General features: G+C 42.2%; 1 protein-coding gene across 1 annotated transcript in view; it reads left to right on the forward strand.

The window, feature by feature from the left end:
• Positions 1 to 15222, forward strand: part of LOC143716181 (low-density lipoprotein receptor-related protein 8-like) — a 111369-nt gene that overhangs the window by 31429 nt on the left and 64718 nt on the right. The window contains exon 3 of the mRNA XM_077208480.1: positions 6464 to 6586. Coding sequence (XP_077064595.1) covers positions 6464 to 6586 — 123 coding nt within the window. The remainder of the gene's footprint in view (positions 1 to 6463; positions 6587 to 15222) is intronic.

Genomic DNA, 15222 nt, shown 5'->3' on the forward strand with positions numbered 1-15222 from the left:
CGTGCGCTCATAGGTGAGCACCGCACTGCATCCGACCTCCCCCTCCGGGGTACGGGTGTCGTAGCGTGCGTGATCGGTCTGGCGATGTCCACCTTGGTGGTCCAGTAGCGCCTTCGTTGGCTCAGCCTGGTTGGTATGGCGGATGCGGACAAGGTTCGGTTCCTGGTCTCCCCAATTTCCCAGGTTGGGCTGGTCGGCGACGCGGTGGAGAACTGCATCAAACAGTTCTCTGCCGCTCAAGCGCAGACGGAGGTCATCCGGCACATCCTGCCCCGGTGGCCAGCTGCTGCCTCCACCCGCCGCCGGTGGCAGCTCCTCCGCCTGCTCGTCGCCGTGGGCGTTCTCCGGCCGCCGCTCCTGCTGGGCCTCCGCAGCAGCCTCCACCCAGGCCTCAGCAGGGAGCCGGCCGCAGTAGAGACGCCCAGCCCGCTCCAGGCGCTGCCAAGCCAGGTGGCAAGCGACAGCGAAAGCATTCCGGAGCGGGCCGCCCAGGAATGGATGAGATGCTCTTGGAGTGGCACGATCACTCCCTCCCCCCGGGTGAGGGCCGGGTGGAGCCTTTGTTTGTGTGTGTGTCTGTTCCGCCGCTGGCTCCCTAAAAGAAAAAAAAAAAAAAGCGGAGCAAGCGGTACCCACACTTCAAAGAGAGAGCAATTTCATCTGTTCCTGGGTCCCAAGAGGGCCAGTCTGGCGGGTGTGACCCTGTATAGCCTTACACCCCTCAGCTCCCCCTTGGTCGCCAGCAGGCAGCTTGGTGCGTTCGAGGACCCGGTCATCCGCCTTCTCACGCGCCCCCTGCCGCTTGTGGAGACAGGTAAGTGTTGCACAGCACACTAACACCACTCTCTCTACTTTGCTGCCCCACCTCAGGCTCGGCTACCCCGCTCAAGTCAGTGATAGTCATCACATTAGGTGTTGAGCAGACGTGCTCCTGAAAATTCAGTGATATTCATCACACCGAGTGTTGAGCAGTGCTCCTGACTTGTGCGTGCTTATCTTATCCTGCTGGCGAGGGATTTGATATAGCCGCTCCTCCAGCCGGTACGAAGGCCAGTTGTAAACTCGTTCTTCGTGCTACTAGGTGGTGGGTCGTGACCATCTTGGCCCAAGATTGGTCTGCAGCTTTGACCTGAAAGACATGTGCTTCAGATCTCTACCTCCCGCACCGCAGGCCATCCTGTGTGTTGCGTCTAAGGGTGGAGTATCAGTACAGTGTCCTTCCCCTCGAGTGCTCCAGAGCCCGTTGGGTCTTCAGGTCAACTGGAAGAGAGTAATCTCGCCCACGGGCTGAGTATCTCTTTTCTAGTTTTGGAGAGGTACTCGGTCCAACATGTCTCTCCAATGAGGATGTGTTCAGCTGGTGTTGAAGTGAGAAAGGGTCCCACTGAAAGAACTTTCAGAGGCTCCTGGGGTATATGGTAGTCGCAGCCTTTGGCTCCCTCCATATGTGACCGCTTCAGTGCTAGCTTCACGATCGAGTCCCGAGGTGACCGTGGCAGAGCAGCTCACCCTGTGTGACTATAGTTCATCCCGGTCTGCTGCCAAACCCTCTTCAACAGAGCGGCCATGTACAAAGGGCGTGTTTTAACGGGGGCCTGGGCGACCCCCGACTACACGGGCATTCGTGCCTCGAGTTGTTAGACATTGCGACCGTTGCGCAAGCTTCCCCTGCATGTCACAAACTCACCCGTCACCTCCTCCTTGGAGTCAGACGCTTCTGAGGGCGCCTTATTCCACTCCTCCCGCTTACTCAATCGTGCCGCCATCGAGCCTCACGACAGTTATAGCCAGGGCAAGTGGAGACTCCATCCCCTGGGTCCGGCTGGGTCATGACCATTCCGGGGCCGCTCAGTTGCCCCCCCCGGTTTTATTTTTCCGCCAGTGTTTGGGTAAACCGAGCGGACTACCCTTGGACAAACACTGGGACTCAGCGGCCCCAGGGGCCCGCGGAAATGCGTTTAACCCCAGTGAGCCTTCTAAAAGTGACTGCGACTCATGGTCGCCTTGCGCCTGCAAGTCAGTGAAATCATCACTCTTCATGTTGAGCAGATTTGCTCCTGAAACTCAGTGAAGTTCATCGCACTCTGGTGTTGAGCAGCAATGCTCCTGTAGCTCAGTGAGTCCATCACAGGTAGCTCAGTGAATTCATCACACGCAGTGCTGAGCAGAAATGCTCCTGGTGCTCAGTGAAGTTCCTCGCACTCAAGTGTTGAGCAGAAATGCTCCTGAAGCTCAGTGAGTTTATCACACTCAGGTGTTGAGCAGAAATGCTCCTGAAGCTCAGTGAACTTGTCACACTCAAGTGCTGAGCAGAAATGCTCCTGTCGCTCAGTGAGGTTCTTCGTACTCAAGTGTTGAGCAGAAATGCTCCTGAAGCTCGGTGAGTTTATCACACTCAGGTGTTGAGCAGGAATGCTCCTGAAGCTCAGTAAACTTGTCACACCCAAGTGCTGAGCAGAAAATGCTCCTGAAGCCCAGTGATCTTCACATGTTGTGTTGAGCAATGCTCCTGTCTTTTGCGCCCGTCACTTGCACCTACGTGCCATGTCAGGAGAGGAACAGGTCTTCATAGTTGCCCCTTATTGGCCCAACTAGACCTGGTTCCCTTCAACAGCCTTCCTGACTTCCCCTGGAAACTCTTTCGGGGACGGGGCACGATGGCACACGCGTTCTTCCCCCGGAGATTCCGGGCGGTCTTACATCTGAACGCGGAGGTTCAGGTGGCTATCACAAGAACATGTGATAGTTACCATCACTTCTGCGAGCACCCCCTAGAATTGGGTAGCGTGCTTACGCCTTTAGAAGTGGAACCTAGTCGTTGAGTGCGTCTTCTCCCCTGAGGAGATCCTGAAAGCTTTCGATCACTTCAGTGCTCTCTTTCCTGCAAAATGGGTTGCAGTAGGCTGTTTTCCTAAATCACCCTCAAAATGATGTTGCCTCTGTGTTTAAACGACGCTCATCGTGTTGCAGAAGTATGCAGAAGCACGTTCTGATCGTCAGGTTCCTGAGGAGCAAGGTCTTGTAAATCCTTGTGTCCCTCTTTATCCTCTTGGGCCTTGTCCCTGGTGCGACTGCACTGCAGAGACCGCCCCTGAGCCACTGCAGGTAGTGAGTTAAAAATTCTGTTATATCAGTTCTCCTGCTCGCGTGGTCTCTACTAGTGGGTAGGGACTTGCTCGCTTTCGGTCAACGTATTGTGCCTGGAGTCTGGGCCGGCTAACTCTCACAAGCTGAGACCCCGGCTCGGATTGTGCCCAAGGTTCCTACCTCTCCCGTAGTAGGAGCAGGTGGTGAGCCTGCAAGCGCTGCCCTGGAGGAGGCAGATCCAGCCCTGGCTTCTCTGTCCGTTCGCTTGGACGTGTACAGAATGCAAGTCATAGACCTCAGACCAGCTCTTCAAATATCTGTTGGAATTCAGCGGAGAGGGAAGGCTGTTTCCATGCAAAGTTGCACTTAGTGCTTGCCTTCATTTCGGCAAAGATCCGAGATGCAACATGTCCACTTAGGTGTTGAGCTCCTCTATGATGAGTGTAAAGTGCTCCGCCTGGGCGTTGACGATATACTTTGCTAAACAGATTCTAGAGTTGGGGGCTGGACGACACCTAGTTGAACCGCTGCTTCCCATGGGCTCCCTTCTCATGAAGCCAGTTTCACCGTGAGCCCGGTTCAAGTGTCGGCTTGCTGCGCCATTCCCCTCCTATGGACTGGATACGTGCGCCTTTCTACTCCAGTTGAGTTCCCTTAAAATTGAACCCTGTTGAGTTCCTCCACACCCCTCCGACGTCGGACGTGCGGAACGTCTGGTGTTAGGCCTACCACTCGTAAGCAGTGTGGAACCTGTGTTAGGCTGGGTCCATATGTTGCGGTCCCTTCGGTGACCCCATGTGTGTATTCTTCCACGATACGGCTCCCTGCGGTGAGCCCGTGTCTTCCCTCGGCAGAGTCTCTCTGCCGTCACTGTCCGGTGTGTCTCCCCCCGTCTTAGGCTGGAGCCACCCCAGTGACATTCCATATGTTAGACTGCCCGGTTTCCGCCCAGTTCATATGTGTATTCTCCACATTTCCTCCCTCGGGTTGGATGTGGCTTCCGCAGCGTCCCTTCCTTCCAACGTACGGGGAACGCTTTCCCAGTGGTCCTGTAGGAACAGCAGTGACTTCCCTGGCCTAAGCCCTGTCCTTCCCCGCGTTAAGTTTACGGGGGCATCAGGAGGCTTTGGTTTAGGCACTGGAAGGTGGCAGCGTTAGTGGCGTGTTCAATGGTTGATCCCATTTCAGTCGCGTCGACTACGTCCGACGTTATCGACTGAAAGGGAACGTCCTGGTTGCGTATGCAACCCACCGTTCCCTGAAGGAGGGAACGGAGGACGTAGTCCCCTTGCCACTACCGCTGGACCACCGCTGACCCCGGGTTACTCTCGGCTCCTCAGCGAAAAGCAACTAGTGCGTGCATCCACTTCCGTATTTATACCCGCGCCGCGGGGGCGGAGTGTGTGATGCGAATCACGCACGCCAATTACATTGGCTCGTTCAATAGTACTCGAAGATGATAGGCTCCCTAGCGTGATCCCATTTCAGTCGCGTCGACTACGTCCTCCGTTCCCTCCTTCAGGGAACGGTGGGTTGCATACGCAACCAGGACGTTCTCACTCCATCCTATAGCCGGGTCAGCAAAGAGACAACACCATCAAACTTCCAGATTCAAATTCACTTTCATGCGGGAGAGACACACTTCTGATGGCACACTTCAAAATTTTTCAAACATGATATGTTTATTTAATGTCACATATTCACAAGTACGAATTTTCTGTTCATATACGCACGCACATTGCAATTGTCCCAACGGATTATGTTTTTTTTCATGGGGGGGAGGGGGGGGGTACAAATAAGATGTTATTGAAGGAGACATCCAAGCCATATCAAGGAAAAAATGCATCAATGTGCAAAAAACATGCAGAACACCTTGGCAATTACAAAGAAATCCTGGGAAACATCCAATACTATAGTCAACCCAAGTCACATTTATTTATGTAGCGCTTCATACAATGCAGAGTGTTTCAAAGCAGCTTCACAGTAATCAACAGGAAAATAACAGTGTTAATGCAAAATTCAACAATTATGAAACAACTTCAATTTCAGTTGTAAAGCAGCTCTACCAAATAAAATAGTGTCATTATTCAGCTCATTTTAGTTCAGTGTTGATTCAGTTACGTTCAATAACAATGTCAGTGTTGTGAAGTTCATCAGTTATGAAGTTAATAATAAGTAATAATAGTTAATTAATAATTAAATTCATTTAATTCAGCTATAAAGTGTCGTTATTCAGATCACATCAGTTTAGTGTTGATTTAAACGTACCAATTCAATTAATCCAAATTAATAATTTTTATGTGGACTGGAAGTAATTTTTGGCATGGTATTTTTAGCTGATGTTTTTCTTTTAAATAATATAAAATTACATAGTAACATGGACAAAAACGGCAGACTAACAACTTTTGTTTTGGTAATTCCCGTAAAATTAATTAATTAATTAATTAATTTTAAACTGTCCAAACACACAGATCCTCAGACTTGCATTAAAAAGAACAACCGGCAACAGTTGCTAAGGTAGGATTGGTCAGCAGCAAAGTGGGGCTTAGCGAAGGGTCTATCATGATTACAATCTGCTCAATAAACGGGTGTTTACTGTTGTGAAGGAGAAGAGAGAGCTGCTGATGTGATGTTCCTGTTAAAAACACATTCTCGGATGAGTCAGATGCACAGCTTGACGATTCGGGGAGGGCTGCGGGTGCATTCCGTTTGATTAGACGCGTCCCTGTTGGTTGGTTACTGGCCCACACCACACATTGCCTTTACCAGAGTCCAAGGACAATAGGAGGCCTTACAGAGCTGTGGGGAAAGAATATGATGCAGCATTGCCGCAGTGGATCCTTCTGGTTTGTCGACAGGTCTTGTGGAGTTGTGTTAGGGTATTGTGATTGCCACCCACTGAAGGTCTGTGAGAGTTTGTAAGTAACTCGGCAGCTGGAGAGCAGTGTCTCTGCATATAATATCTTCGGCTCCAGACTGTTGTCCATGCTTTATTGCATACAGCTCCATCTGCTCTGATCAGTGAATGCAGCAGTTTTACAAAAGCTGTAAATCTGTTTTCTATGCATACTTTTCCCTATCATTTTATACAAAATTTCACAACTTGATTTTTAAGTGAAATAGACTTTTAAAAAAGACAATTGGCAAGTGCATTTGCTTTCTAGCATTAATATTAGGTATAGCAACATTTTTGTTAAAAGGATAAATGAAAATTTAAGTCATAATTTACTTACTCTCGCGTCATTCCAAACCCATTAGATTTTCATTATTATTCGAAACACAAATGAAGATATTCATGATGAAAGCGGAGAGAATTCTGTCATGGAGTAATATTCTGTACAAGCATTTAACTCTCTCTTTCTTTCTCCATGTGCAGTGAAGAACACATGCGCACCCTTAGAGTTTGCGTGTGCGAACGGTCAGTGTGTTCCTGGGCGCTGGCGTTGTGACGGAGAACCTGAGTGTCCAGATGGATCAGACGAGGCTGATGCCACCTGCAGTAAGTCACATCACATCATAAAACTCTTACAGGTTTTATTTCATTTCTTGGTTTAATTGTTTGCTTAAAGCAGTGGTTCTTAACCTTTTTTACTCCAAGGCCCGACTTTGTCCAAGACAAAATTCAAAGGTCCTCCTATATGTAAGCTATGTACCTGTGGTACTTCTGTTGTAATAAAAATAAATAAACTAAAAAATAAGCCAGTTTAATATTGTACATCTTTCAGTGTTTTTTATTTTTATTTTTTTGCATGTTTTGGATTTCTAGTTCAGTCATGAAACTCTAGAGGGCGCAGGCTGATAGCTCCTTTAAATGCAATCTGCAAGCAATCACATCATTCCGCATGGCACAAGGTGATTGGCCTCTGCTGATTGCTTGAATCTAATGAGATTGCTTGCTCAACAATTTAAATAGTCTGGTTCAGTGTTTGCTGTAGGCTTGTCCTGTATCGCACTATCAGAGTTCCTCTGAAACCCTCCACCTCCCCCAGCTCCACCTGCCTAGTTCTGCTAGAGGATACATGTATGTCTATTCATGCAGCAGCAGCATCTCTTGCATGCTCACAGCATCATGTCTGCGTATCTATTTGCAGTAGAAAATCCATACTTGCTCTGAATCAGCAGTATACATAGCAAATCTAGTCGGCCAAGTACAAATACATTAACATTGCAATGTTAATGATCTAGGGGTTGCACAGACTAGTCGACTTTAATGTTCTGCCATGATGTTTTAAGCTTCACATCGACTAGTCGCTGATCATAGGCTATAGAGGGCGCAACAGGATAAGAAGTCTTTGAAGTCCACTTTTAAGTTCCATCTCCAACCGTTAAAATGACAAATAAATGTATACTACAAGATCGCTCCACAATATTTGTTTGATTATACCACCTGGATGCTCAAAATTAATCGGGTAAATGCATGTTGTAAACGAATGCACTGCTGCATTGTAACGCACGCACATAAAGACAGTAGCACACCATCAGTTGCAGATCGCATGCTAACAGAAACATTCAGTAGTGCAGAAATGTATTGTCAACACTGTTCTGTGATTTATCAATAAAATAGCTTAGAAACTGAAAAGTTCTAACATATATTTCTCAGTAATTAAAACCCACAGCGTCACTATAACGACCCAAAGACAAAATAACTGATAAAAACAAGCTATTATGTAGGAGCAATGGCCTTGTGGGCAGCGCTGTGTCATATGACATGCACAAAGCAACCCGCTTTCGAGTCTCAGCTCGAGATTTAGGATTATTTGTTCATTAATGACGTCATCAGCGACTTGTCAATGTCAACTCAACTTTAACCACATAAATCAATTGCATCTTTGATAGGCTTATTCTGCAAACGAAAATGATTTTGACTCAACCCAAAGTTTATAAAAATAATTGATTTAACAGTATCGCTCTAATGGAAGTCAACAGGGCAAATTTATCCATATAAGAAATCTCAGCATTAAAGGGATCACATAGATAACTTTCAACAGCTCCAGTTACATATTTTTTGTACAGAAGAGTTAATACACATGCTGTAATTTTAATACAAGCTTCACATTTCAGTTGTTTAACCCCCCAGAATGCCTTATTCATTATGAATCATCCATAATGCATTACTGTGAAATGTGGGACAAGACGTATCCTTTTTTGGTAAGCCGAGTGATATAACTTGCATTGAACCCAGAACATTACTTTAGGCTACTAATATTAAACACACTCCTCTAAACTGCACCTGAATTCAAGCTAGCCTCTCAGTTTAAACACAGTCACTGATTGGCCACCCAGTGTGTTTGTTGTGCAGAAACATGATTGTGTTTGTCAGATGTTTGGTCTGATACATTTATCCAGTAAATGTTCTTTCCTCTCCTCTCTGTGGGAAAATTAAATGTGACATGTTGTAGAGTTCATGTAGATAGCATCACGTAAACTCTATGTACTCACGGCTTTGTGATGTATTCAAGGCTGAAATTCTGAATTTAGGATTTAGTGAATTTAAAAGCTACACTCCTCCTTTTTAATGTATTTTGTACCCATGGATCAAATTATAGGAGTTTTATTTTATTCAGCAGAAGTTATTTCAAAGCTCATCAGAGAATCTCATCTAGTATTTAATTACATTTTTACCTTCTGCCATCACGTGTGCACTTTTATCATGAATGATTCAGTCCTCATCCCCAACCAGTTCAGAAAATGTGTGTTCAGGGATGATGTTCAGTGGGAAAACATGAGACATCTACAGAATGGGCTGTTTGTGCTGGAATTCCCATTAAAGATAAATGAGTCCACAGTTCAATTCTGCCAAGACAAAACTTCACCACTGATAAAACAGAGAAAATAGAATGACTTGTAGTTTTTGTCTTGTGGATTGTTCCATAATTTGGAATGTTTGTCCATTCTTCCTTTTTTAGTATATAATATGTAATAAAGAATCCAACTGGTCTGAACAGCATACTGAAGCATAGGCTATTCTAAACATGAGATCGGACCAGTTTCTACTGGCATACCCCAGGGCTCAATTTTAGGACCGTTACTTTTTAGTCTTTATTTATTCCTGCTTGGCTCTTCTCAGCATGGCCTGTTGGCTGTCCATCAAACACAGTTATATTCCATGGGTGACAGAGCTTTTTCTATAGCTGCTGCCAGGTTGTGGAACCAACTTACTGTTGAAATTCAGGAAACACACTCTTTATTGAAATTTATAATTTATTTATTTTTTAAAATTAGCTTAATGTTGATTGCGGTAACATTGTGGATTTCTTATTGTTTTAATACACCGATGTACTGTTGTTGATTTATGTTGTATTTCCTTGTATTTTTACCTCGTGAAGCGCTTTGAGAAGCTCCTTTAAAGGTGGTATAAAAAAAGTTATTATAGTTCCAACTCTAAATTCTGAATATATCAGCTCAAAGTTATTGTAAACACACACCTGTGACCGCACATCAGCCGGATTCAATAATAATGTGCCGAGTTGCTGCATGGCTTGGCAGCTGTAAGCAGTCTAATGAATGAATGAACCGGGCAGGCAAACTACAGTCTTTAAACTGAACATCTGGGACACAAAATCTATTTCAACACTGGAAGAAGACAAACAAAAAACTGTTATGACTAAATTAAATACTGTATGTATAATTCTGAACTATTTCTTTGGTTAATATGGACAGTACCAACATCAGTATGACAAAAGACAATAAGACACGATGTCCAATAAATAGTTACATTTATTATTGGCATTAATAATAATGCTACTTATTATTATTATTATTATTATTATTAGGGGGCGAAGCACCGAAGGTGCGGAGGCACCTATTGTTATTGTTCCCGTTCTTATTATTATTCCTCTTCTTCCGCTCTTGGAGTCTATGGCAGCCCACAGAACCGATTGCGGGAAAGTTGTTTTGGTTTGACATTCTAATAGAGGACAGTCCCAACATTAAATACACCAATTTTGGTCTTTCTAAGGGCGTTTTCACACCTGAAAGTCCGCACCAAGGTCCGAACCAAAGTTCACATTTTGATACATTTTATACTTTCAGAAAGATTTGGTTTGGTTTCACACTGCAATTATGCGAGCGCACTAAAGAACTTTACGTGACATACTTGCGTCCTGTCGTCATCATCTATGTGGGCTGCATCTCGACATTGATTGGTTTGTAAATGGACGTGCGTCTGACGTCAGCGTGTTGTCAATGCGGCGGGTAACTTTGACAACATGAATGAACAGACGCATATCGTTGCAACTGTATTGTTATTTTTATGGCACAATTACCTGCAGCACCAACTATACACAAGGCTAGTTCAAATTCGCCAAATGAACGTCCTGGTCGTTTGAACATTTTATCGTCGCCGGCAGGAAAGGAGGAGAAGACTGCAAGCAATCATGCGAGCTCTTTTTTTTGTGCATGTTTTCCAGTTGACTTCTAATTATGTCATCAGACCATACTTCAATTATCAACCTCGTCTCCTCCTCTCCCCATGTGCGTACGGCTCATTTTTCCTGCCACCTTCTGTTTTTTCGGCTATGCGGGAACCACCGGAACTTCCTGTGAAAGGTCTGAAAATCCGAACCATACAGAAATGCTTTCACACTAGAAACGAACCAAACCTTTGTTCAGTTTGATCCGGACCGAGACTACCTCTTTTCGTCGGACGAAATTTCATCTGTTTGGTCCGGACCGTGTTCCGGGGGAGGTTTCATACCTGTAATTTTGATTCGGACCAAACTGAAAAGTCAGAAAGTCCGGACCAAACAAGGTAGGTGTGAAAGGGCCCTAAGTCATTCCCTCTAGCGCCACCACCTGTCCAAAGTTTCACTTTTATTTTGCTAATAACTTTTGAACCGTAAGGCCAATCAACAAAATTCTTTTTTTCATCTGATTCCTGAGCTCATGACGGTTCGATTGCAAGTGTATTCTTTCTTTGTAAAAAGTATACATTTTATCATACGTATTAAAAAAGGTAAGGATTCATTATTTTGAATATTGGAACAAACACTATAATAACATCTTAGTTGATAATTCAATATACCTACCTTATTTTTGACAAAACATCATATAGTATATTTAACATGAGCAGAAATTGGTGAACAAAAGCTTACCTATTTAATGTGACAGTAGTCTTTTTTTACAGTCAAAACTTTATAATCTATCCAAAACTAATCACAAGATCTTGTCTTAACATTCATATTTAGTCTGTAACATATTGTGTATGATATATTAGCATATACATGTTAATTTTATGTCATTAATACATGTTAATTTTAGACATTTTATTTCAACATATTTCAGTCTATTTTTACTCATCTTAGTAGGCTATAGCAATATAGTTTGGATGTGTTCATGTAAATTTAATAACATGTTTACTAATGTAGATGCGAGAGTGAATGAACGGCACAGACACGCGCTGTATAACTGTAGTAAACAAAGCGGCGATACCAGCTCACTTTTTTCCTTATCAGTGCAAAAGAGACTCAAATTACTCTGTTGATTTTGATCTTACATATAAGTGCTGTACATCATTACATCCTGTTAAGTGTCTATTTTTTTTGGGTACTCACAATAAAAACAAAGTGTTGTGCTTTTCGTCAAATAAAGAAAAATAAACATGATGCGCGTTTTACCTTCTCTCGTCAGTGAGGTCCATTCTGAAACGCATCCGAAAAATGAACTGTAACTCTGTCAATACTTGTCACAGAGATACGAGAGATTTCTCTTCATGAAGCTGAAATTCTCTTCTTTTAAATGAAGTAATTTATATAAAAAACAAATATTCTCAGTTTATGTAATCTGTATGAAAAGAGAGAGATGTCAGTATTTTTCTTTCCAGCTCATTATACCTCATGAAATGCCTACTTTTTCAAACTCCTCCAAGGCCGTTTGTCCGATTTTCACCAAATTCAAATCGTATCATCTCCAGACCGTGCTGAATAAAAGTTATGGATTTCGTGTTGATAGACGAAACCGTTTTTGTATACCATAGCATCAAATTTTAGGCATGCTGCCAAAATGACTATTCAGACTTTATCTCTGCAATGCCTTCACATTTTGACACTAAACTTTGTATGTGTCATTATCACCTCACTCTGACCACATCAAATCCATTTCATAACTGCGCCACCTATTTGTCGAAAGTGATAAACCATTAAATCATCTTAAAAGTTACTGTATATATGATTTGTCAGCCATTTTGCCAAAATTCTCTTAAAATGTCTTTAATTGCTCCTTGCTGCAGTTGGTCTGCCACTCCCACCCATGATGGCATCTGTTGCCGCTTCTTGCGCTTGGCCCCGGTAATGGCTGCTTGCAGCTATATTTCTTAATGTTGTTGTTAGAGTATTATTATAAATAATAATATTATTGCTAATAATAAATGTAACACATTTTTATATGTGGTTTCTTGATGTTTTTCTATAATTTTTATATTGGTGCCTTTTTTTAAAAGCATTACATCACTCAAGGCCATTATGCTTTTGGCCATATTACTTTCTCCAGCCACCATAGTGTTTCAGTTGTTTCAATGTGTTCAGCTGAGCACGTGGGTACTCAGTAAATCAAAAATAACGTGTTTAGTCTGTCCAACAGGTCTCTTGTTGCTGTTTTGACAAGTGAAAAAATAGACACTGATTATATTGATTTCATGTGGCCAGTAAGAGCATTTTGTGAGTTGAACAATAAAACCATGGCTCTGTTTCCATGACTACAGTACACAGGCATCTGTAGGTGAGGAGCACAGCTGTGGAACATGAAACGTCATATTAGATTGACTGCAGCTTAAATATGAGAGCTCCCTGCGGCATTTCTGCTCTTTCCGCTCCATGTCTGCATTAACTTCAGCAGAAAGAGACAATCATGTTAAATTTGTGTATTTCAGTAATGTGGATTTAAAAAATAAAACAATTACTTCCAGCTAATACATGGGCACATTATTGTATTTATTTATTTCATCAGTATAGGCGACTGTTCATTTCATGAGTTTGCATGCTAATAGGATTTCATAATCTTTAAGAAGCATCTTCAACAGAAATGCCAAACAAAAGAGTTTTCTAATGCATTTAAATGGAATAAATACTCAAGGAACATTTCAACAACTGCTCTTCTAATGAATTCACAAAGTAAGACCGATGTTCTGTGTAAAAACCATTAGCTGATAGGCAAGAAATAAGAACCAATTAGATGCTGTTTATTTGGAGGTCTATTCATTTGCATAAATAGTTGTTATGCATTATAGACTGAGTATTATTGTGTAGGATTGCATTTGATGTTACTACATTACAGGGTTTTTTCCGGGTCAAAAATGGTCTTCGGTGGTGGCGGACAAACACAGTCATCAACAAAGTACCTTTCCCAGCCCAGTTTACTCATAATAAATCCAAAATAAATGCAAAGAAACAGTTTGTAATATTAACTTATCCTATTATACATGAAATAAAAAATAATCACTTAGGTAATTTATTCTATAGTTACTGAGGGACTTAAAATGAACAACAAAGTAGCACATTACATGGAAAAGTGGCAGGTCTATTCTTTTGCATTTACACTCCAAGATTAAATGCACAGGACATTTTGACATACAGTATCAGATTATTTTGTTCCGTTATTGGTATTGTCACATTAAATGATCAAAATAGATCAAAATAAGTCTTTGGCGTGACAAGATTAATTTTGGCAGCAGCCAAAATATTTTCAAAGCAGGAAAAACCCTGGTTATAACTTAGACTTAAAAGTGAGGAACACATAAGCAATTTGTCATCATGATGCTTTAGTTCACAGGTTTCTAGTCCAACTTTTATTGTTTTTATATACTTTTATAGTCTTACCAAAATAGAAAAGTAGATATATATTTTAATATATAAAGACCAATTTTTACAGTGAGAAAAATGTTAAGTGGAAATTTTTTTTAAGGTAATTTTATAATTGGCTTTTTTACTATTAAAAGAAAAATCTATAAATATTTACTTTATATTAAATATTTTCTACCCATTGTTAATGTTAAATGTATATGATGTATACATGTAAATGTATTATGCTAAATGTAAAACATATATATATATGACCCCTGGGCGTCCCTAGACTTCAGTTTAAATTTTAAAAAGCCTGTTGTAGTCATGCAGTTCATATCGCATGGCTTTCCAATCCTGGCTGGCCATCATTTATAAGATCCAAAATAGAGCATATGTCTGAGTAAAATGCACTTCATCTGAAAGGAAATTACAATATTGTATATTTTTATTAGAGATGTAGTATATGTTTGTAGAATAGCCTGGTGAACAAAAGTTGGGAACTGTCGGCCTCAGTTAGGTCTGTATGGTGGATGACATACACTGAATGGAATGTACTAGTACGAGACAAGCACACTGAGTATAAACATGCACCAGTTACTCTATGGTACGATTGTAATGTCATATATGCTGTTTTGACAATTTTTTCAATTTTTTTTTAAACGGACCAGTTGGTGGCATGCCACCATTAAAAAGAAGCCAGACAGCCTCAGTGAAATGGTATAAATATAAATATAAATGTATAAATATATAAATGGAGTTATGTGATCGGGATTGGTAGATGTACAGCTGGCATCTGCAACTTCTTGACTTCAGAGATTTCTTGCAAAGAAAGAAGACCTTTTCTACAACACTCATAACAACTGAATAATTGGATCTCTTAAATTGTCCCCAAAAGCTATGACTGCGCTGAACCTGTGTAGCATAACAAAACCTCATTCGTGTTTAAATTGTATAGCTGCCATAAACAGAGAAGCATGTGCTTTATCCAGCAATATCTCAAAGGCTTTGTTTAGCGTTTTGCCTCAAATTACTTACTTCAGCATTCAAGTCTTGTCAAAAAAGTATTATGAGATGGCAACCCTGAGATTGTGCCTAGAGCTGTTCAGTATCCTCAGAGTTCCCTTTCAGTCGCTGACGTAGTCGATGTGTCGACTGATTGGGATCACGCTTAGGGAGCCTGTCATCTTCGAGTACTGTTAAAACGAGCCAATGCACATCTAATCATATTAATACACTACCTGTCAAAAGTTTGGAATATTTTTTTTTTATTAATGTTTTTGAAAGAAGTCTCTTAGGCTCACCAAGGCTGCATTTATTTGACCAAAATACATTAAAAACTGTAATATTGTTGTCACGATGC

Source organism: Siphateles boraxobius, unplaced genomic scaffold, assembly GCF_051911475.1.
Source record: "Siphateles boraxobius isolate OS27281-9 unplaced genomic scaffold, OSU_SipBor_1 1, whole genome shotgun sequence".
Taxonomy (NCBI): domain Eukaryota; kingdom Metazoa; phylum Chordata; class Actinopteri; order Cypriniformes; family Leuciscidae; genus Siphateles; species Siphateles boraxobius.